The 24,065-nt window shown below is 38.6% G+C and overlaps 1 protein-coding gene and 1 pseudogene across 2 annotated transcripts; both read right to left on the bottom strand.

The window, feature by feature from the left end:
* Positions 1–423: 423 nt before the first annotated feature.
* On the bottom strand, positions 424–4,862 carry LOC131162602 (uncharacterized; annotated as a pseudogene).
* Positions 4,863–20,786: 15,924 nt separating this feature from the next.
* LOC131162894 (pentatricopeptide repeat-containing protein At4g08210) lies at positions 20,787–23,689 on the bottom strand. Of its 2 annotated transcripts, XM_058119502.1 has the most exons (2): positions 23,261–23,660; positions 20,787–23,145 (listed from the first exon to the last, which is right to left on the bottom strand). In XM_058119502.1, exon 2 carries the CDS (start codon positions 23,128–23,130, stop codon positions 21,250–21,252), a length of 1,881 nt encoding a protein of 626 aa, XP_057975485.1. In that variant the 5' UTR covers positions 23,131–23,145; positions 23,261–23,660; the 3' UTR covers positions 20,787–21,249. The 2 variants fall into 2 exon arrangements, with proteins under 2 accessions (XP_057975485.1, XP_057975484.1); XM_058119501.1 differs by having other exon boundaries at positions 20,787–23,689.
* Positions 23,690–24,065: the final 376 nt, after the last annotated feature.

The raw sequence follows: 24,065 nt of genomic DNA, 5'->3' as shown, positions 1-24,065 counted from the left end.
TTGGGACTAATCCTTTGAAATTGCCCCAGTGTGGGGTGTGATCCTTTGACGGGTTAATCAAAAATTGAATTTTCCAGGCTCAAGAAGGGCTTGCAAGGGATCTCTTTTTGTTTCTTTTGGGTAGCAAAAAGATGGCCTGCCATCATTTCGAGTAGCCAATTGTTGTCTCATATGACTTGCCAGACCCTAAAGGACCCATACCCAGGTTAAATTTTGTAAACAGACTTTTGAAAAAAATACTGGTTTATCATTTAGGCCCAATTTGGTTATCAAATGGTAAATTGTTATTTGGCTCTTTATAGGAAAGCAGATCGGCCAACGATGGCCATCTATCATTTGATCAAAACATGAATAATGCACAGTCATTAGATTTATGAAGCAAATCGTCATCTTATTGAATTTCCTTGAGAGTTTATAGGGTTTCTAAGAAAAATATTTCTTTACCGCATTTGAGTTTATAGGGTGCACCAGATCGGCTCCATCCATGTCTGATAATAATAAGGCACCTCCTGAAAATGCTTTCTTTACCACATACGGCCCTTCATAATTTGGGGTCCACTTACCTCGGGGGTCATTATGAATTGGTAAAATCTTTTTCAAAACTAGATCTCCTTTTTGAAACCGTCGAATACGCACTTTCTTGTTAAAAGCTCTCATCGTTCTCCTTTGGTATAACTGCCCATGAACTATAGCTGTCAATCTTTTTTCTTCAATTAGATTCAACTGGTCATACCTAGATTGCACCCATTCTGCTTCGGTTAACTCTGCTTCTTTTAATACTCGTAACGATGGAATCTCAACTTCTATTGGAATTACGGCCTCCATTCCGTATACCAAAGAGAAAGGGGTAGCCCCTGTAGATGTTCGAACAGTGGTTCGATAGGCCAATAAAGCGAAAGGTAACTTCTCATGCCAATCTCTATAGGTCTTTGTCATTTTTTCCAAGATGCTCTTGATGTTCTTATTGGCTGCTTCCACTGCTCCATTCATTTGAGGTCGATAGGGGGCTGAATTATGATGCTTGACCTTGAACTGACTGCATAATTTTATCATGACCTCGTTGTTCAAGTTTTTAGCATTGTCTGATATTATCCTTTCTGGGATCCCATACCTGCAAATTAATTCTCTCCTGATAAAACGATTGATTACATTTTGAGTGACATTAGAGTATGATGCTGCTTCTACCCATTTTGTGAAGTAGTCAATGGCCACGAAAATGAATCGATGCCCATTACTGGCCTTCGGGGTTATCGGTTCGATCACATCCATGCCCCATGCTGAGAAAGGCCAAGGTGCAGATAAAACCCGGAGTTGAGTGGGTGGGACTTGTATGCGATCTCCATAGATTTGACACTTATGGCACCTTCGAACATACTCTATGCAATCCCGTTCCATGGTTATCCAATAGTATCCACTCCTTAGGACTTTTCGGGCCAACGAGTGTCCTCTCGCATGGGTCCCACAAACGCCGTCGTGTACTTCCTGTATGATTTGTCTGGCCTCTTGCAACTCCACGCACCGTAGGAGGGTCATATCATGGTTCCTTTTATACAATATCTCCCCATCTAAGAAGAATCTCATAGCTAGCCTCCGAATTGTCTTTCGGTCATTATTAGAGGCTCCTATGGGATACTCCTTCCATTGAATGTATGTTTTGATATCATGAAACCATGGCTTCCCATCGGCTTCTTCCGTCATTATACAATATGCAGGCTCCCTATGCATCCTTATTTGAATGGGTTCAATCTCTATTCCGGACTCAACCTTAAATAAAGCCGCCAATGTTGCTAGCGCATCAGGGATTAAGTTACTCTCTCTCGGTAAATGCGAAAAACTGATAGTATCGAATTCCTGCATCATTTCCAGAATGAACTCCTGATATGGTATTAATTTGGAATCCCGGGTTTCCCACTTTCCAGTCAACTGATAAATTACCAAAGCAGAATCTCCTTTTACAATCAATTTTTTAATGCCTCGGTCAATAGCCGCCTGTAAGCCCAATACGCACGCTTCATACTCAGCTATATTATTAGTACACGGAAAGGTGAGTTTGGCTATGACTGGGTAATATTTACCCTCTGGTGATATGAGTACAGCCCCTATTCCATGCCCCCATACGTTGGTTGCCCCATCAAATAGCATCATCCACCCAACATTACCTTCCTTTTCTTGATCAATTGAATCAATATCTTGATCCGGGAAGTCAAACTCCATGGATTGGTAATCATTAACAGCCCTATCAGCCAAATATTCTGCTATAATGCTCCCTTTGATGGCTTTTCTCGTCACATATGTAATATCATATTCAGTCAATAGCATTTGCCAACGAGCCATCCGTCCTGTTACTGCATGTTTCTCGAAAACATACTTAATCGGATCCATTTTAGAAATCAGCCATGTTGTGTAATACAGCGTGTATTGCCTTAATCTACTAACCACCCACACCAAAGCGCAACACGTCTTCTCCAGGTTAGAGTACCTAGATTCGTATTCCGTGAACTTTTTGCTTAAATAATAGATGGCGCGCTCCTTTCTTCCAGACTCATCGTGTTGTCCTAACACACACCCCATGGAATTCTCTGATACTACTAAGTACAATATAAGAGGCCTTCCAGGTACAGGGGGAACCAAAACTGGAGGGTTCAATAGATATTCTTTTATTTTCTCAAAAGCTTTCTGACATTCTTCACTCCATTTTTCGGGGTTATCCTTCTTTAGCAGCTTAAATTTGGGCTCACAAGTAGCAGTCAATTGAGATATAAATCGAGCTATGTAGTTCAATTGGCCTAGGAAACTCCTGACTTCTTTTTCGGTTTTGGGACTAGGCATTTCTCGAATAGCTTTTATTTTATCTGGGTCTACTTCAATCCCTTTCTCACTTACGATAAATCCCAACAATTTTCCTGAAGAAGCTCCGAATGTACATTTTTCTGGATTTAATTTCAGTTGACATTTTCGTAGCCTTTTAAATAGCTTCCTTAAGTTCATCACATGGCTATACTCATCTCGAGACTTAACAATCATGTCGTCCACATATACTTCTATCTCCTTATGCATCAAGTCATGGAATAATGCTACCATGGCTCTCTGATAGGTTGCCCCTGCATTCTTTAAACCAAAGGGCATAACCTTGTAGCAAAAGGTCCCCCATAAGGTGATAAACGTGGTCTTCTCTTTATCTTCTGGGGCCATCTTAATTTGATTATATCCAGAAAACCCATCCATGAATGAAAACAGGGCATGTCCCATCGTATTGTCTACCAGCACATCTATGTGTGGAAGTGGGAAATTATCTTTAGGGCTAGCTTTATTCAAGTCTCGATAGTCAACACACACTCTCACTTTTCCATTTTTCTTCATTATTGGAACTACATTGGCCATCCACTCTGGATATTTGGCTACTTCTAAAAAACCAGCCTCAAACTGCTTCTGTACCTCTTCTTTTATTTTGATCAACATATCTGGGCGCATTCTCCTCAGTTTCTGTTTTACCGGTTTGCTATCTGGGTAAATGGGTATTTTATGTGTTACTAAGTCCGTATCCAATCCCGGCATGTCCTGATATGACCATGCGAAAACATCTTGGTATTCCTTCAGAAGGTTTATCATTTCGCATCTTTATTTTCCTCCCAACAGTGCCCCAATTTTTACTTCTTTTGATTCCTCATTAGTCCCCAAATTTATTGTGACCGTGGGGTCACTACTGGTTAAAGTTGGTTTTTCATCTGATTTCAACATTCTTTGCATTTCAGGTGATAAGTCAGTCTCCTCTTCTATTTCAGCTTCTAGGATTAAGTTTTCAAAGTTAACATCAATTTCTGGCTCCTGAATACTGGTATGATTATTTTCCCTATCCCTGCATAAACAAAGGTAAACAATTCTTTGACAAATGACCCAATAAATGCGAAAGAAATGCATACTGGTTTTATTTGATGAAAAAGACAAACGGTCCGAGGCAATAATGTCCACGGATTACAAAAAGAAAGCAAAATGAGCAAAAGCTATTACATGAAGTGAATTGGGTAATCAAAAGATGTCCAGTTTTGAATTTTTGTTCCTGTGGTCAATGGGTAGATCCATCTACTTGAGTCATTCATGTGGTCCCCTGATTCCAAGGTCAATATGCTCATCTGTTTCATTTCTTCCTCAAGAGTGACTTGATTGCCCTTTCGAAAGGTCTGATTTATTGGTGGGACTTCTACCCCCCATTTGGTACTTACTCTTCCTATGCGCCTTTCGATTCGGAGTATTCTTTTCTCTTCTGCCTTCTTCTTATGGTCAGCTAAAGTAGGAGTATATCCGATGCCGTATCTCTCATTCATGCCTTCTAGTAACAATGGCATTGCGATGCCCTGGAGATACTTCCCCAACCCTTTTCCTGGGCAAAACCCTGATTTAATCATTTCAGTAGCCACCATACGCATGGAAGAAGAGATCCGAGGTTGAGGGATAAAAGATCCCTCCATTATAGTAATGACGTTGATGATCTCAAATGCTCGGAATGAATCTTCGTGGGCTTCTTCAGCTGCTTCCACATAGGGAGTGTAAGAAGGTTTAGTAACCATTATATCGGTTTCTCCGTAAACACATACCAGGTTATCCCCTACCACAAATTTCACTCGCTGATGCAAAGAGGAGGGAACTGCCCCAGTATTATGTATCCAAGGCCTTCCCAAGAGACAACTGTATGAAGGTGTAATATCCATGACTTGAAAAGTGATATCGAAGGTTACGGGTCCAATCTGAATAGGGATGTCAAGCGACCCTACGGACTCTCTTCGTGTTCCATCGACGGCACGCACCACCAAATTGTTGGGTGTCACATAAGAAGGATCAATGGGTAACCTCTGCAGTGTAGTCATTGGCATAACATTGAGGGATGACCCATTATCTATCAAGACTCAAGACATCATATGATCCTTACATTTGGTGGATATATGCAGCGCCTTGTTGTGCCCCTGGCCTTCTGGCGGAATTTCTTCATCAGTAAAAGTGATGTAGTTGGAGACTGCCAGACTTCCGATCACATGATTGAATTTATCAACGCTGATATCTTGGGGAATGTAGGCTTGATTTAGAACTTTAAGTAACGCCTCCCGATGGGTCTCTGAATTTAGTAGAAGTGACAAAACAGATATGTGAGCAGGCATTTTCTTTAGTTGGTCCACAATGTTATACTCGTTGTGCTTTATTATCTTCATGAATTCTTCGGCCTCTCCATTGGATATTGGACTTTTCACTGCCCTGTTTGGTTCTCCTGCATTCTGTCGATTTGTTTTAGAAGAATCTGGCATATACACCCTACCACTTCGAGTTATCCCTTTTACCCCTGCTATATTGCTGGTGCTTCCTTCGACATACGCTTCACATTCATATTTCTAGGGTACTGCTTGGTTACTCTTGTATGGGAATGGCCTGGGAGTAGAGATCACCAAGCGAGCTGGCGCTTCCTGTGTGGGAAGAGCCTTGTTCATGGTAGGTATGAATGGTTGATTAGTCCACTGGTGATATACTGGCCTGTTTTCCCCAACGACTGCAATTTCTCCAATTTTGTGGGTACAACCGATCTCTATAAACTTGTTATCCACCATCTTTTGCAAAAACATTCTAAAAGTTACACACTTTTTCACCGATCTTCCTTCTTTACTCTGACATAAACAAAGTGCATTAGTGGGGCAAACAGCCTCTTGCCCTATCCGACCTGCCGCAATAAGTTCATTGAACACCCAATCTAAAGACATTTGTTCAAAATCCACCTCGTTCATCCCTTCTTCTATCATTCCGACATTGTTACCCCCATGATTGGGCAAAGGGTTCCCTTGAATTCCTGGTTGTTTATCATCAAATGCTAGCCATCCGGCTTCTCTTAGTGTTTGAACCTTATTTTTGAATGCCCAACAACGTTCAATAGTGTGCCCAAGAGTGTTAGCGTGATATGCACACTTGGCTTCAGGGTCATACCATTGCGGATAAGGTGCCGTAATGACCATTCCAGGAATGACTGAAACTAAGTTCCTTTCCATCAATTGTGGGAATAATTCTGAGTATGTCATTAGAATAGGATCTATCCTTCTCGTATTTCTCTGGATGCCTCTATCATGAGTTCGCACATTTGGTTGGGTAGGCATGGTCCTGGAAGGAACAACTTGGGGTCTACCTCCTGTATGAACTGTCTGATTGACAGAGGGTTCGAAACCAAAATTCCTCCTAGCCCCTGGGCCATGCTCTTTTTGATATTGTTGTCTTTGAACCATCTGAACCTCTTCTTCCTTCTTCTTGCTTGTCCACTTCTTGCCTAAGCCAGTTTCTGTACTAATACTTTTAGTTCTCCCGACTTTGATGGCCGTTTCAATCCTCTCTCCGGTAGAGACAATGTCCATGAAGTCATGGGGGGTTGCTCCTAAGAGATGCCCGAAGTAAGGATCTTTCAAGGTATTCACAAATAGGGAAATAGCCTCCCTGTCTTCCACCGGAGGATTGAGTTGGACAGACATGTCCCTCCACCTGTATGCATATTCTCTAAATGTTTCGGTGGGCTTCATTTGCATACTCTGCAAGGTCATACGATCGAGTGCCATTTCTATAACATGGCGGTATTGAGCTATGAAAGAATTAGCCAGATCTTTCCATGTGCGGATTCGAGCCCGATCTTGTTGAATATACCACCTGATAGCTGCCCCTGTCAAGCTATCTTGAAAGCAATGCATCATGAGTCTCTCATTATCGGAATGTGCAGCCATTTTTTGGCAATACAGGCGCAGGTGAGTTCGAGGACAATTAGTTCCATTAAAATTTTCAAAATCTGGCACTTTGAATTTCGGTGGCAGGGTGACCTTTGGCACGAGGCACAAATCATTGGGATCTACAGAGTCGAATGTATTGGATCCCTCAATAGCTTTCAGGCGTTCCTCGAGTACGTCGTATTGACGTTCAGTTTCAGATCTGTTCATCCCCAGATCAGAAGCTATTAATGGGGGAGTCCCCACTACTGGAAACCCCTGTGCTGGTACATTAGGAATGAACGGGGGTATACTTGGCATCGAACCCTCCATGACGCTAGGTAGTGGAGCTGACGTTTGTCCACGCACTGGGGTAAACCCTGGAGGATGAGTGGGGTCCATATCTGTCTCCAGATCATTCTGCACTGCTTTTCCTTTGTTCGTCAACAATTCTAGGATCTTGCTCATTTTTTCATTCAATTCTTCTTGTCCTTGCTCTATGCCCAGGACTCTACCTTCCAACTGTTCACTCATTTCTTTTGCCCTTCTCCTGGTATTGTATTGATGCGTGATAGTCTCAATGTTGCTTGCTCAGACGAATTCTGTGGCTAGGCACTGCAAACCAAAACTTTCCCCTTTTAGAACTGTGAACACGTAGGTATGAATGTATGAAATGTGATGGTCTTTTTAAGACATGTGTAAAATTCACAAATATAAAACATATGTATGCAGCCTAATGTACTTTAACCAAGGTTCATGGAAAAGATCATCATCATTCTAGAAGAAAAATCTGCTTTTCATTAAAAGGATCCTTTTATACAATATGTCATTCATCCCTGTTCCTTATTTTTATTGCCTACAACACTTTCAGAAATAATCCAATCGAATATTGAACCAAGATATGCTCATGATTTCATAACCTCTACATCTTGTTGTGTCATCTTCTTATGCAAAGCTCGGAACTTGGCTTCCCAGTAGCCAGCTTTTGTTATGCACGGCTCTATCTTTTCCAGAACTTGGTTATATTTCCCTCTCTGCTCATCCCACTGATTTTCTAATTCCTGTATGTAGAGTGATTTCCTTTCATTTTCAGTTCTGGCTTCTTCTAACATCCGAGACTTTTGGTCCAATGCTACTTGGAGTGCTCATCTTTTCTTTCTTAATGCCATTATTTCCCTTTATGATTGTAAACACTGAGCTTTCTGTCGCTTGATTTTTCAACGAAAGAATGTAACCAACTTCTCTTCTTTTTTCCTTTCTTGTTGATCCTTCATTACTACCCACATTGCTTTTTCTTCTGCTAATCGTAGCCCTTCTTGCAAATTTTCCTGTATGTCTTCTGCTGGTGCCTTTGTTTGGGCTATAGGATCCCTCGCCATTTGTTTGACCTGTGAATTCACTCTGTTAGCCAACCATAGTTCATAGTTTCTTTGAGTACCTGAACCTTGATGGCCTGATTCTATTAAGTACACATGTCTCCATGGTACTGTAAATTCTCGGACTCGTCTTTAATCATCACCTGTTTCGTTCGAGAATCGAGAATTAGCCAGTCCGTGTGTCATGGGTATAAACTGGGTTGCCCCTATTTGCCTTCTAAGCATAAGGGGCGCATACGCTATCCCTCCCCAAGGGCCAAGCAGAGGCACCCATGGGAGATTTCCACACCTGTATATGACATTGGACGGGCCCATCCAGGGTGCTTGCCAAACGAGTCCCCTGCTGACTAAATGTCGTAGTCTTGACTTCCATTCAAATTTATTGGCATGTTTTTCCCACTAGACGGTTTCGAATTCTGCTAAGGGAATTCTGAGTGTCGAGTAAGTGGTACGAAAAGACCCCGGGGTGCAAGGTAAGTGACTCATTATCCATACATACAGTAGGGGCACACAACATCTCATTCTCGTACGTCTTTTGACCTGACACTCATGGAGAGATCGAAAAGTCTCGGCTAGGATTCCAGGGACTGGGTTGATTCCTTCCTTTACCTGTGCTACAAAAGAAATAGTATTCTGATCGATAGTTCCTACCTCCTTTGGAAATATGATTAATCCATAAATAGCTAAGGCTAACATATGCATCTGAGCCTCTTCCCCATCTTCCTTTTCTAATAGTCGCTTCAAGCATGGCCAGGTGATTTTTGTATCTTCTGTCTTCTGAATTTTAACCCCGATGATGTCATCCAATTCTTTTACAAAAGATGCTCTAGGATCATGCACGTAAGTTTTGTAGGGCGTCGTTAACTTAGCTAAATGCAGCAAGGAGGTATATTCCTCAATAGTTGGTGCCATGTCTACTCCATCCATAGTGAAGCAACAATACGAAGGATGCCAGAATTCCACTAGCACCTCGATCACATGGAGATTTACGGACACATGAAGTAAGAACCCAATATGCCTATACAGTTGTGAAAATTTCAGCCGGCGCTGAGGTGACCACCCCTTCCAAATGACTCTCAGTTCTTCCAAAGAGTTTGACCGAGTATTTAGGTTGACTCGATCTAGTACCTTGATCACTGATTCCTTATCCACGCTATCTCCCCATTGACTTTGCTGATTCTCAGAGTATATCTGTACCGCGGACTCCTTTTCAAGCGTGACTATAGTGTCTTCCATGAATGACTTTTATCTTTTCCAAAATCTTGGCTAAGCGCAAGGTATGCCTACATGGATGTAATATATCAGGCACAGTATGATAAGTTTAAAGTGATGACATTGCACAAAGAAAAATGAAGCTTTTATTTCAAACTTAGGGTGTATCTAGTGCTCAAACACATACAAACACGGATATGAACATATATGCAACCTATTGGGCATGATCATGTATGAAATGAAGTACATGAATGCAATGTATGCAATGAATGTTTGTGCATGGATGCAACTAGTGCGATTATACATACAAATAGAGATATGACCATGCATGTGACTTATCATGCATGATTATGTGTGAAATTATATATGAATGCATGGATGCAATGTAATCCTAACTAACTACTTTGCCAGCATTCTAGGAAAAGTCCCACTAATGAGAGATTTCAAGATTAAGACAATCACAAAATAGATGTTTTACTGAGTTCGCTTGCTATTTCAATGGAAAAAATTCATACCAGTATTCGAGAGCCCTAATGATGATGGTGCTAACTTTTCGAACTGAATAACTGATTTTCTTTTTTAACCGATTGCCCCAGTTTTATTGGGGGACTATTCTTCCACCTTGTTCTACCGTGAAACCATTAAGAACCTTTTGTTTAATGGTTGCCCCTAGTTCAGTCAAGTCCGACTAATGTTTTGATCTCAAGATGGTCTTCAAGACTCGGGACGAAACGTTGGATGAGGGATAGAGGTTTTCAGAATAAAAGGAAAACTAAGGCTCAAAAATCTCATCCCATAATGATGTTTTATGCTCCCAGTTTGAATTGAGGCACTTGCAAGATATTGACCGAACTTGTCATTTGGACAAGTTGCCTACGTACCCTTTCAGGATCAGGTCATTACGTAGTTCAGACACAATATTGCGTCTGACAAATCATTTGATACAACAATGTATACCAATCTGGTCAGGACTTTCATTTGGACTGTAATGCAGGCTAGGGTTTGGGTTAAAGAAGAAAAGAGTTAAATAAGGCTCAAAATCGTCAAGTTTATCAAGGGTAATTTGGTCAAAGATCACATGTGTAGTATGTCCCTTATTTTTCTTTCTTCTTCCTTTTCTTCTTCCTTCTCTTTTATCGCAACTTTTGCTTTTCCTTTTATGAAGGAATCTTAACTTCATTTTCATTTGAATTCCATTTGGGACTGATTTTTTTTTTTTTAAACTGCCCCAGTGTGGGGTGTGATCCTTTGACGGGTTAATCAATAAATGAATTTTTCAGGCTCAAAAGGGCTTGCAAGAGATTTCTTCTTTGAATTTATTTTGGGTAGCAGAAAAAGGGCCTGCCATCATTTCGATAGCCTATTGTTGTCTCATATGACTTGCCAAACGCTAGGAGACCCAACCCAGGTTAACTTTTTGGTGAACTGGCTTTTAAGAAAAGACTAGTTTAACATTTAGGCTCAACTTGGTTAACAATTGGTAAATCAATATTTGGTTCTTTTTAGGGATAACTGGTCGGCCAAAGATGGCCATCTATCATTCGATCAAAACTTGATTAGCGGACTGACATGAGATTCATGGAACCAACATATATTTTACTGAGGCTTTCAGAACTTCTTCACAGTATTTGAACTCATCGAGTGACGAACATTGTTTCTTCTTCCTTTACTTTCGTCTTATAGCTTAAATTTTTCATAACTAACACCTGCTTTTGGTTCATGAATACTGGTATTTTATCTTCCTTATCTTAGCAAGAAACACGAGTAAACAAAATTTTGGACATTGAACTCTCGATGCAAGTGATATACGAAAATGCATAATTTTATTTCTTTGATAGAAAAGGAAATTTCGGAGACAAAACTTTTAATAAATTGCAACAAAAGAAAGAAGAAAACAAAAGAAAATAAAAGCATCCCTAAAGGGGGCGAACAATCAAAAGCTTGCCACTTGTATTTCTCTGTTTCCATGGTCAAAAAGTAAACCCATTTATTCAGACTATATGCAGAATATCTCTGGTTCAAAACTTGTTGTGCTTCTTTGATTGATCTGAACTTCAAAATATTCTTTTAATGTTGCACAACAGGCTCCTCCACATCAATTGCCAATAGACCCAAATCTCTTAAGGTTTGTACTTTATGCTTGAAATGCCAACATTTCTCGATTGAATGACCTATTGCCCCAGAATGATACTCGCATCGAGCATTTGGGTCATACCACCTTGGGAAAGGGGATTGTAGCAACAATCCTGGTATTGGTGCAACCATTTGGATTTCCACCAAATGCGGGAACAATTCTGCATAAGTCATCGGAATAGGTTGAACTTCTCTTCTCTTTCTTTCCATTAGGGGGCTCCCTCCCGTGTCCTGAACATTCAGCTGCCTTGAAATAGGCTTAGGTCCGAAGGGAACTGCTTGGGGTTGCGCACCTGAATGCACTATCTAATGGACTATGGGCTTGTAGGCAAAATTCTTATTTGTCCCTCGGATTTTACCCTCTTGGTAATGATGCCCCTGAATCATCTGTGCTTCCTCGTCTTTCTTCCTCTTACTTGGGTCAGTTTCTGCATCACCACTTTTGGTTCTTCCGACTTTGATGGCTGTTTCAATTCTCTCTCCGATAGAAACAATATCCATGAAGTCATGGGGGGTTGCCCCTAAGAGATGCCCAAAGTAAGGATTTTTCAATGTATTCATGAATAGGGAGATAGCCTCCCTATCTTCCACAGGAGGGCTCACTTGGATGGACATATCCCTCCATCTATATGCATATTCTCTGAATGTTTCATTAGGTTTCATTTGCATGCTTTGCAGGGTCATACGATCAGGTGCCATCTCTATCACATGGCGGTACTGAGCTATAAATGAATATGCCAGATCTTTCCAAGTACGGATTCGAGCTCGATCTTGCTGAATGTACCATCTGATAGCTGCTCCAGTCAAACTATCTTGAAAGCAATGCATCATTAACCTCTCATCATCAGTATGTGCAGCCATTTTTTGGCAATACAAGCGCAGGTGGGTCCGAGGACAGTGGGTCCCATTGAATTTTTCAAAATCCGGCAACTTGAATTTTGGCGGCAGAGTGACCTTCGGTACTAGGCAAAGGTTATTAGGGTCAACGGAATCAAATGTATTATACCCTTCAATTGCTTTCAAGCGCTCCTCCAATGCGTCACAACGACGCTCAGACTCAGGTCTATTTATCCCCATATCAGGAGTTGCTAAAGGGGAAGTCCCTGCCACTGGAAACCCCTGTGCAGGTACAGTTGGGATAAATGGAGGCATATTTGGCATTGGATCCCCCATGACACCCGGCGGTGGAGCTGATGTTTGTCCATGATTTAGGGTGAACCCTGGAGGATGAGTAGGGTCTATATCTGTTTCAGAATCATTTTGTACCGCTTTTCCTTTGTTCATCAACAATTCCATAATTATACTCATTTTTTTAATCAATTCTTCTTGTCCTTGTTCTATGCCCAGGACTCTACCTTCCAATTGTTCACTCATTTCTTTTGCCCTTCTCCTAGTATTGTATTGATGCGTGACAGTCTCAATGTTGCTTGCTCAGACGAATTCTGTGGCTAGGCACTGCAAACCAAAACCTTCCCTTTTTAGAATCGTGAATGCATAGGTATGAATGCATGGATGCAATGTATGTTTGTGCATGGATGTAACTAGTGCAATTACACATACAAATAGAGATATGAACATGCATGTGACCTAGCGTGCATGATTACGCGTAAAATTACGCATGAATACATGGATGCAATGTAACCTAACTAACTACTTTGTCAGCATTCTAGGAAAAGTCCCACTAATGAGAGATTTCAAGACCATCATTGATGGGCCACAATTTAAATTCAATTCTTCCCTCAATCGGTTCATGTATCTCAAATTCTATGAAGGGTCAAATTATGATCTGAGGTTGGGGTTGACCTAGGTTGGTCAACCCGTTGGATTTGTTCAGTGCGGACTTGTGGACTTTAGTGTGCACTTGGGCCTCAAGTATTTTAAAATATGGGCTTCAATATACTTCATGATGGGATCAGGCCCTAATTTTAAAAGGATTTGGGCTTGGATTGTTTAGAAAATATGGGCCCGGATTTTTAGGGTAATAAGGCCGAAGCCAATTTATGGAAATCTGTATTTGACCCATTTTGAAAATCAGGCCTGGACCGAGTTTTTACTTAGGAAAAGGTTGGGCCTATACTTGTTATTTCTCAAAAAATTGGGCCCGAGTTACTTGAAAAGGGTTGGGCCAACCCATATTTTAAAATGCTTGGGCCAAGTGCTTCATTTTTTGAAAGGATGGGCCACGGTCTCATTATTGGGCTTTTCTAGAATACTGGCTAAGTAGTATGTATGGATGTCAAATGTATGATATAATACAAAGTATCTCATAACTTATGTACAACACACTATACATGGAGAGATGTGGCTCCTGTCCCAACCCAGGGTAGGTACACCTACTTTATAGGTTTCTTCATGGCTCTATCCTAATTAAGGGAAAACTATGGACAATTACGTGTGGGTAGGCTTTAATCCCTATTGACAAAAAGGTTCCCAATCTAACCTCCATCCTCACCCAAAAGGGGTTTGGACAAAGTTTAAACTGAGTGGAGTGGTTCGCGGGTCCCCACAAGCCCTGCCACGTGGGGACAAACGCTATTACACTCCTATCTAATCCTAGTAAGGAAAGCTCGGGTATAGAGCGTGAGAGTGTGTGAATTTATGTCGCGACGTCCCGGGAGCGCGTGTGCCCCGAGCGGCGAAATTAAAAATCAATTTTAATATTTTCATGGAAAAACATGGATATCGGAGTCGCCACTAACCTTTAGTGCGGTTCGAACACATGATTACTACCCCGTTAGGGGTAGAATCGGTCTACATTACTAGAGTTGGGGCCGGGAGTTCGGTTATGCGAGGGGAAGGTACAAGCACCCCCTACACGCCCGTTCTTACGAACGGTACCTAATTAATTTAAAATTATCCCTAAGTTAATCTAATAATTCTTTAAATTACTCCTTTTTTTATGAATTTATAAATACATGTAAATAAATAAATAAATAAATAAATAAAATAATAAATAAATAAAGATAATATATAGATATATATAGATATTCCCTCAGAGCTTAGGGTACGTGATGCCCGAAGGCTCATACCCTCGCAATAAAATCATAGGAAAGAGAATCGAAAATAATCATAATAATAAAATAATATAAAAAATACTAAAATTGAATATACGTATACTTCAAAATAGGATAATGATAATAATAATAATAATAACAATAAAGATCATAGTAATAATAATAATAATAATAATAATAATAATAATAATAAAAAATATAATAATGATAATAAATAATAATAGTAGTAACAATAAATAATAATAATAATAATAATAATAAACAATAAAAGTGATAATAATAATAATAATCATAATATTAATAGTAATAATAATCATATTATTAATAATAGTAGTAAAGATAATATACATATTTTAATAATACTTACCTTAATATTAGCACACGGTTAAGGATATACATAATACACACATGGAAGCAATTACCAAGGTTAAGGAAACAATTCAAACTTATGAAGAAAACATGGAAACCAATTAACTCTAAATTTAGCGGGTAAATATACGAGGGTAAGATAGTAGTGAAATCATAGAAATAAATTCAAATTATTACTAATACGTGAAACGATCAATATAGCCATCAAATACTAAATTATGGTAATAAATCAAACTAGAAATCAATATACTATCCTAAATATTTGATATGTTAAATATAGTGATAAAACATGATAATAACCTTACACATGATATGATGACAATAAAAACCCTATCTTGATAATACATCATTCAATAGATACAACAAACACATAAATTTGAATATCAAATTACAAAACAAATAGTACAATAAAAAAAAAAAAAGGAAGGACAAAACCCTAAATATGAACATACCGTTTATTAAATGCAACAACAATATGTATACAAAGGAAACCCTAATACGAAAATCACACATTTGAATCGAGACCACAATAATAAAAACCTTATAATATAAATATCAAACACATAATAAGCACAACGAAATGAAAACTTTAGAAATACATTTTAAAATTAAATCCTATTTAAACTTTACAATATGAACATTAACATTTTAACAAATACCATTATGATAAAATCCTATAATATTAATATTACATACATAACAAATAGCAACGACACCCTAAAGATGTATTAAATATCGAATTACATATGTCAACAATACAAATCCCACAATATAAATATTAATGTTTTGATAAATACAACCATATTAAAATTCTCATAACAATTAGAACAGCTAACAACACAACCCTAGCAATACATATTAAATTAAATATAACTACACTATAAGCATTAAATATAACACCAAGATAAATAATAATAATTAAAATTATATATGATGAATAGATAGCAATATAGATTATATAAAGTAGATATGTATAACAATATTAACAATTATATCATAAGCACATACTAATAATAATAAAAGGAAAATTCTAATAATATACTATAAAAGAAAACTCCCTATAATAAGCACAAAATAAAACCTTTTAACAACAATATACAAAATAAAAATAAACACTATAATAAAATCCTGACAATAATAATCTATTAAGTTACCCCAAAAAAAAACGCTGCCTGTGCTACTTCGCCGGTGAAGACCTCTGCTCCACTTCAGCGTTGCTGCTGCTGCTACCCCAAGCCGAAATACCTGCTCCTGCTCCGTTTGATACAGCTACTGCTGCTACCCCCTACGGAGATGACGGACCAGCTGCCGGAGACGAAGACCAATGTTGCGTTTGGTCTCACTAGCTGACGAAGAAAACCAAGAAGAGGCCTCCCCCGCTCTTCTGTGCTACTGTTCTTGCCGTGTGTGAGGGGGCTGGGTGTGCTGGCCGTGCTTGTGGAGACCGTGCAGCAGAGGTGGTTGTGGCTGTGGATGTTCGTGGTCGCCGGAGTTGCAGCGGTGGCCGGAGAAGATGGTGCTGTGGCCTGAATGGCGTGGCTATGTGCGTGGAGAGGGACAGCGTTGAGATGACGAGATGAAGAGCGGAGAGATGGGTTTCTCGGCTGTTTGTAGGATGTGAGAGTGAAGGAGAAAGGGCGTGGGGGTTGAGAGAGTGGTGATGGGAGAGGGTGGCGGCGGCTGTTGGCAAGGGAAGAAGAAGAAGAAGCAGAATTTTTTTTACTTTCTTTGGCCTATGCCTGTGCCCTGCCGGGCTCCTGTGTGTGCGCCAGGCCTCTCCGGCTATTTTTCTTTTTGTGCAGCGCCCCCCCTTCCCTGTGTGAATAAGAGCCTATATATAGGCTTCTAACCAAACCCTACACTAAGCCCTAAATAATAATAATAATAATAATAAATAAATAGTAATAATAATGAGCAAAATAATAATAATAATAATAATAATAATAATAACAAAATAGTAATAATACTAATAATAAGAATAATAATAAAGATAAAAATACTAATAATAATAATAAATAAATAATATTAATGATAAAAATAAATAATAATAATAATAATAATAATCAAGAAAAATAAAAATAAGCAAAATAATAGTAAAGTAATAATAAAAATAATACTATAATAATAAAGTAATATCTAAAATAATGATAATTATCATAATAAAAATAATAATGTAAATAATAATAAAAAATACTAAAAATAATAATGATAAATAATTAATAATGATTATAATAGTGAAAATAATAATAATAATAACAATAATAATAGTAATAAAAATAATAATGATAATAGCAAAATAATAATATTAAAAATAATAATATTGGGCCTGGGTAAAAATGGGGTGTCTACACATATCTCTACATAATAAGAAAAATCTTACCAATCTGAAAACTGTATTGTTTCTATACTAATTTGATAAGGTCTCATAAACATATTTTTTTAGATACAATAAATCATAATAATTTAGGAACTATATAATTCATATACTGATCTAATACTATCTTATGCCACACAACTACATAAATAAATATCTCATATACTGATACTGTATTTTTTTATATATATAAATAATTTATAAAATGAATAATAATATGAAAAAACATATAATTTATTAATAAATATTCTAAAATTCCTAAACATAGTATATTTCTCTTACCTAACTAACTGAAAGGCTTGCCTCCAACTCTATCCTCACACCCTCGGCATACCAATCTCAAAATCCTACAATAATATATTTACACAAATTCCTCAGTAAATCACCGAATTTCCCCTAAAAATTATCTCACTCATATTTCCTGAACTTGTCTATTCACAATTTCTTAAATTTTAATATACCTACCCTCACGCCCTCGGCATACCAATCTCAAAATCCTACAATAATATATTTACAAAAATTCCGCAATAAATCACCGAATTTCCCCTAAAAATTATCTCACTCATATGTCATGAACCTGTCTATTCACAATTTTTTAAATTTTAATATACCTAGGCTCTTGGAAAAATATTTGCTGGGATCCTCAACCCATGCTTGTAGGGTCCTAAAAACACTCTAACCCTGAAAACATAACACCCTAATTTTACTCCACAAAATTCCAGTATATTCTTATATAATACAAAATCTGGACTCTAATAAGTCTACTAATACTAAAAATACCTAAATAATCTACTTACCCTGATTTTGGGATAGTGTTCAAAATGCCCAAACCAACAATTTACTTTAGTAGACTTGTAAAGAATCTCCCCAAGATCAACGTGGCGGCTTTTGATCGTCGAAACGGGGAGAAACGAGGCGATACATCTAGAGAAAAGGGGAGAGAAACCGAGCAGGAGAGAGAAAAAAGTGAGGAAAAATGAATTTCCTCACTGAATCGTCGTTTCTGCTATTCATAAACCTCTTGCCACGTGGCCTCGTCGACAAGTCACGACACCTCATCGACGAGTTCAAGAAGAGGGTTCGTTGACGAAAACTTACCCTCGTTGATGAGTTTCAGGCCTCGAAAACACCCCCTCGGTAAGTTCTCGTCGACGAGACACTCGTCCACGTTGACGAGCCCAAGAATACTGTTCGTCGACGAGGCCGTGCTGCATCCCCCCTTTAAAATTTCCTTCTCCTCTCATTTATTTATTATTTAATTCCCATAATTATCTAGGTTACCACATGACAAACCTATGTTGGAAGGTTACACAGATGCAGATATGACTGGTGACGTTGATTCCATAAAGTTTACTGTGGGATACCTGATGACATTTTCAAGGCGAGTTGTGTCATGGCAATCAAAGTTACAAAAATGTGTTGCATTGTCCACTACTGAGGCAGAGTACATCGCCATCACTAAAGCAAGCAAACAGCTTCTATGGATGAAAAGTTTCTGGAGGAACTTGGTCTCAGACGAGATAAATATGTTCTCTACTGTGATAGGTAAAGTGCTATTCATCTTAGCAAGAGTCCAAGTTTTCATTCACAGTCGAAGCATATTGATGTTCGATATCATTGGATTCGTGAAGCGTTGGAATCAAAGCAGCTAAGTATAGAAAAGATCCATATTGATGACAATGCATCAGACATGATGAACCGCAACAGGTTTAGTGGAACTCTCCGCATGAGTAGGGCAAGGAGATTTTTTAGGCTCGCCTCATTTATTGAAAAGGAGGCAAGAACACTTGGTGGTCAGCTGGTGTGGGCATGCCTCAAATGGAAAAGGAAGTCAATGTCAAAATTGGCTGCAATTTTCGGTGGTCAGAATTTGGTTGCTGATTGGTGCAACAATCTCCACCTACCTCTTTGAAAAAGAAGGAAAATTGATTTTTTGGAGGGAATTGAGTTGCAATGATCTCCTTTTATAAATGGAATGCTCCCCCTCCGTACACATAGAGAGTGAGAGTGAAGACACAATAATTGTGAGTGCACTGTGAGTGTATATCAAGGTGAGTAAGTTGAGTAAATTGTAATCCTCCTCCTCCTTCACGTATACTCATATATATATAGTGAAGTTACTCCTCTCTAGTAGACGTAGGCTGAATTGACTGAATCACATAAATCTTGTGTGTTATTTGTGTGCATTATTTGATCTTGGGCGAAATTAATATCCCAACAAAGTTCTATCTAGTTATGCTGTTAATCTTTGTTAGATCATTTGTTCCATTTGCACTTACAATTTATGAAGAGCAAGAAACCAAAAGATCTTTTGGAATCTTCCTACTAATTGATATGAGAAACTATTTAAGATTGTTGAAGAAATTAGGAGCTAAATCCCAAGTTCTAAAATATTTCATGAAACTAAAGATCTTGGAACTTGAGATGATCTTTCAGTTCTAGTTTGGGGTTTCCCCTTCCTTTGTGACTATTTTCTCTTTTGTTAGTTTGTTTTCCGGGTATGTGGCTTGCTCCAAGGCATGCTTTGTTTTATTGTGTTTATTTATATCATCTTTCCCCTTATGTCTAGTATATTATGCTTACCTTTTTATCTCTGTATATATATACACGTGCAAATGAGGAAATGAACAGTGCATTTATTTCTTGTGAGTACTAGTTCGCCTTTTTTGGGTATGATACTTTTGTAATTTCAATTTGGCAGAGAAGGGGGCAACATAGTTGCAGGATTGCGAGATTCAGATCATACCAGAGATGTGACTTTGGCTTGCAAGGGGACTAGCGTCGCAGGCAATTTGCGGTAGTGATGGTGTTTTCTGGGAATCAGTTCATTCATTTGGTCCTCTGCGAATTATTTGCCTTGAAGATAGGTCATCTGTGTAACTTTAAATTCTTTCAATTGCAATTTTAGCTTCAAAACCTTAAAATTGAATAACCTCATGGTCCCTACACAAATTGGCACAAGTAGTAGAGAAGAAGCCCTCTAGAGCTTGTCTTCTCCATTGAACTCCAGCATGCGTTGGTTGCACTAGTGGTTGTCCACCAGAGATGATGCAAACGAACCGCCACTTGGGCTTGTGGTCACCATTGCAACCATCGTCACCCGCGGTCATGGGCTTGAGAGGGGCTGATGACGATGTATAAGAGGGGAACAAGGTCACTAGAGGAAGGCAGAGGTGTGGAGTAATGTTGCTATTGAGGAAGATATGAATGGCTTCAAGGATCAAGAATCTAATGTTTAAATAGCCTTGGGAACATCTTAATGAGTATAGCCCTGAAGTACCAGATTGAATGATTGCGGCTCTGTATATCAATAGCTAGGATTTTTTTTTCTCGAGTGGGAGGAGGTCGCATATCTAGGCTTACTTCTTCTGGTGATGTTCATTTCTTCTTTTTTTTTTTTTTTTCATGAAATCTGAATACTTGCTTTATTTGTCTGTATGCACCATGCAAATAAAAAGAAGAAATTTGATTGGCACTCTGATTGATTTTTCTAGTTTAATGGTTGATTAAAGGGGAAAACAAAAACCTAAGTTTGGTATAAATTATAGGCCTAGTACCAATACAAATCAACCTTAGAAAAACAGGAAAGTATTTATAATTGCATTGAGTATACTCTTATTAATTAACTTATAATATCAATTCCTCCCACAAGTTATACTTGTAGTTTAACTATCTTCCAAAACTACTAAACTATATATATAAACCATATTTTATACCTGCCAAAAATTTTCAACCAATATACAATGTCAACGCAGTCTAATTAACTACTCTTTGTTTCTATTTCCTCTGCCATAGTAGTAGCATATGCTGACACCACAGTGACTCGAAATGGGGCATTGGGGAACTTGGAGTGTTTGCACATGTACCTACAAGCCCGCATATGCTTCCCCTTGATGGAGAACTTGGCCTTGCTCTGCCCGTCCAGCACCACCTCTATGACAGCCAGTGAATGAACGACCTGCCTCTTGCCATACCACTAAACTGGTGGGGATTCCTCGCAATGTTAGAGAAAATCCAGATGTACCAAGTAATCAAGTGAAGCGGGATTCCTTTCAACTTGTAATCTGAATCCAACTTTTTCCAGCCTCTTTAATGCCCATTTCCTTCATAGCTTGTCTCACCTGAGCTGAATCATCCCACATTCCCAACGTAGCATAAACATTTGAAAGCGTCGCATATACAGAAGGGTCCTTGGGTGGGACTGCACGAAGGTGCGCAGCAATTACACTTATTAGTTCTGCATTCTTCCGAGCTCCACAGGCTACAAGCAAGGAGCTCCACATGGCTTGATCAGGCTCAAATGGCATGTCAGCAATCAATCTCTCTGCCTCTTTAAAACACCCAGCGCGACCAAGAAGATCAACCATGCAATAATAATGCTCAAACTGAGGATTCAGTCCATACTCAGTTTTCATAGATTTAAAAATAGCCCTTGCTTCTCCAACCAAACCTGCATGTCTGCAGGCAGAAAGAACACCTAGAAAGGTGATTTCATTTGGTTTCAACCCAGAATTTATCATCTGTTGAAAAAGCTCAATTGCTTTGTGCGCTCTCCCATTTTGTCCACAGCCGACGATGATCCCTGTCCAACACACTACATCTCTTATAGGCATACAATTAAACAAAGCTAAGGCCTCATCAATTGCCCCACATTTTGAGTACATATCAATAAGAGATGTTAATGTAACCTCATCTGATTCATATCCACTTTTAATGCTGAAAACATGAACCTGTTTGCCAACTCCAAGTTGCACAATATTTGAACAAGCTTTCAAAACACTCGAGATAACAAACTGATCCACAGCATCTATATTAACCATATCTCTGAAGAGTTCAAAAGCTAGTAAATTCAATCCCTTTTTAACGCATCCTGCTAACAAACCAGACCAAGCAACAACATCTTTCTCTGGAAGCCTATGAAATAATCTCAATGCATCCTTCAGGCTCCCATGTCTTACATAGAAATCAATTAGAATGCTTCCAACAATGTAATCTAATTCATAACCACTGGTAACAACCAATCCATGGACTTGAAGCCCAAGTTTCAAGTTCTGCACATTAATGCAGATCCTTAAAGCAGTACTAAAAGTGTAGTGATCTACATGTGCACCTGAGGTATGGATTTGTGATACCATCTTCAGAGCACTGCTGTTGGCATCATAAAGGGCGTAGACGGAAAGCATAGAGTTCCAAAGTGCCAAGTCATCCTGAATTGAATATTTGCTGCCAGAGCATTGAGAAAATAGCTTTACTGCCTCATCCAGTTCTTTACAACTTGAATACATGTCCAGAAGAGCAGACACAGTAAAGCAGCACGACTCAAAACCTGATTTAACAAAATAGCAGTGAATCTGTTTTCCCATAGCTAGTAATCCAAGAAAACCACAAGTTTTAAGAACACAAGGTAAACTGAAACAATCAAGCTTTAGGCCTTCTCGATGCATCATACATAGAAACTCCAATGTGCGGGGACTGTCTTTGTGAGCAAAACCAGCGATGATGCTGTTCCAAGAAACAACATCTGGTTCTGGCATTCGACAAAACAAATTCACTGCCTCCTCCATCTGACCTTCTTTGCCATACCCCAAAATGATTGTGTTCCATGAAGTTGAATTCACCAGAATCATCTCGTCAAAAATTTTTTGCGCATCCCTCAAACTCCCGCATTTAACATACATGTCCAAAAGGGTGTTCATCAAAACAGTGTCATGTTCCAGTTTAGCTCTAGTAATTCTTTCATGTAGCAATCGACCCAATTCAAGATTACCCACCATACCGCATGCTTTCAGAACAGCAGAGTGTATAAACCCATTGGGTACCTCCGATTGAGTATCCAACATGTGTTTATATAGTCTAATGGCTTCGTGAGGACTTCCGTTATTTGTGTATGCGGAGACTATGGTGGTCCAAGTAACTACATTTCTCACGATCATTTCGTCAAACACTTGCTGTGCATCATTCAAAGAAGGAAAATCAGCATACATACTGATCAAATTGTTTGCAACAAACAATTCACAGAAATATCCAAGTTTGAGCAAATGAGAATGAAGTGATTCTCCATGCCTGAAAGCTTGAGTACGCCCACAATGCCGTAGAGCCCCCGCGATTTCATACAAGCCCATTAGGCCATTACAACCCTACGCAGAGGAAAAACTAAGACATCGTCCCGCGAATACTTCTTCCTCCAGTTCTCAGGGCTTCTTGTGTTTTCTGGCATGTTTGGTTTTGGGGGATCACTGGGAGAAAGTGGGTGAGAAAAGGGACAAAACGGGGCCTTTCTAATTTATGGAGTTTACCCAGAGAAAAAAGAGAAAGAGAGAACAGAGAGATTGAGAAAGGAGGCATGAAAAAGACCCAAGAGAAGTTCCAAGACATGGAACAGGGACGCCGGCGGAGGAGGAAATGGGTCCTGCTGAGTGAGGAGCAAATCTCGCATGCGCCCTGCAGATTTTAATTTCGCAGGCTGGCCTTATGTCCACCGGTTTGCAGAATCATGCCTGTAATGAAACTAAATTTTAAGAATAAAATAATATTTTTGTATTTAAAAATTAAAGACAAAATTATATTTACGTTGTAAAAATTGTGATTCTAGTCTAAATTGATCGAATTTTATCTTTTACTCTATGATATTAAACATTTTATAGATAAAAAATATTAAATAATAAAAAATAGTATAATATTAACATTATTATAAATTAATAACAATTAATAATAATTGTAATAATGATTATATTTATTATTATAAAAATAATAATAACAACAAGAATAAAAAATAAAATAATATTTATTATTATTTTTAGGATAATAATTATTAAAAATAATAATAAATAATATTTATTATAGTAATAATAATAAAAACAATTATAAT

Source organism: Malania oleifera, chromosome 8 (assembly GCF_029873635.1).
Source record: "Malania oleifera isolate guangnan ecotype guangnan chromosome 8, ASM2987363v1, whole genome shotgun sequence".
NCBI lineage: Eukaryota > Viridiplantae > Streptophyta > Magnoliopsida > Santalales > Ximeniaceae > Malania > Malania oleifera.
This window is presented reverse-complemented; position numbering and strand designations above follow the sequence as displayed.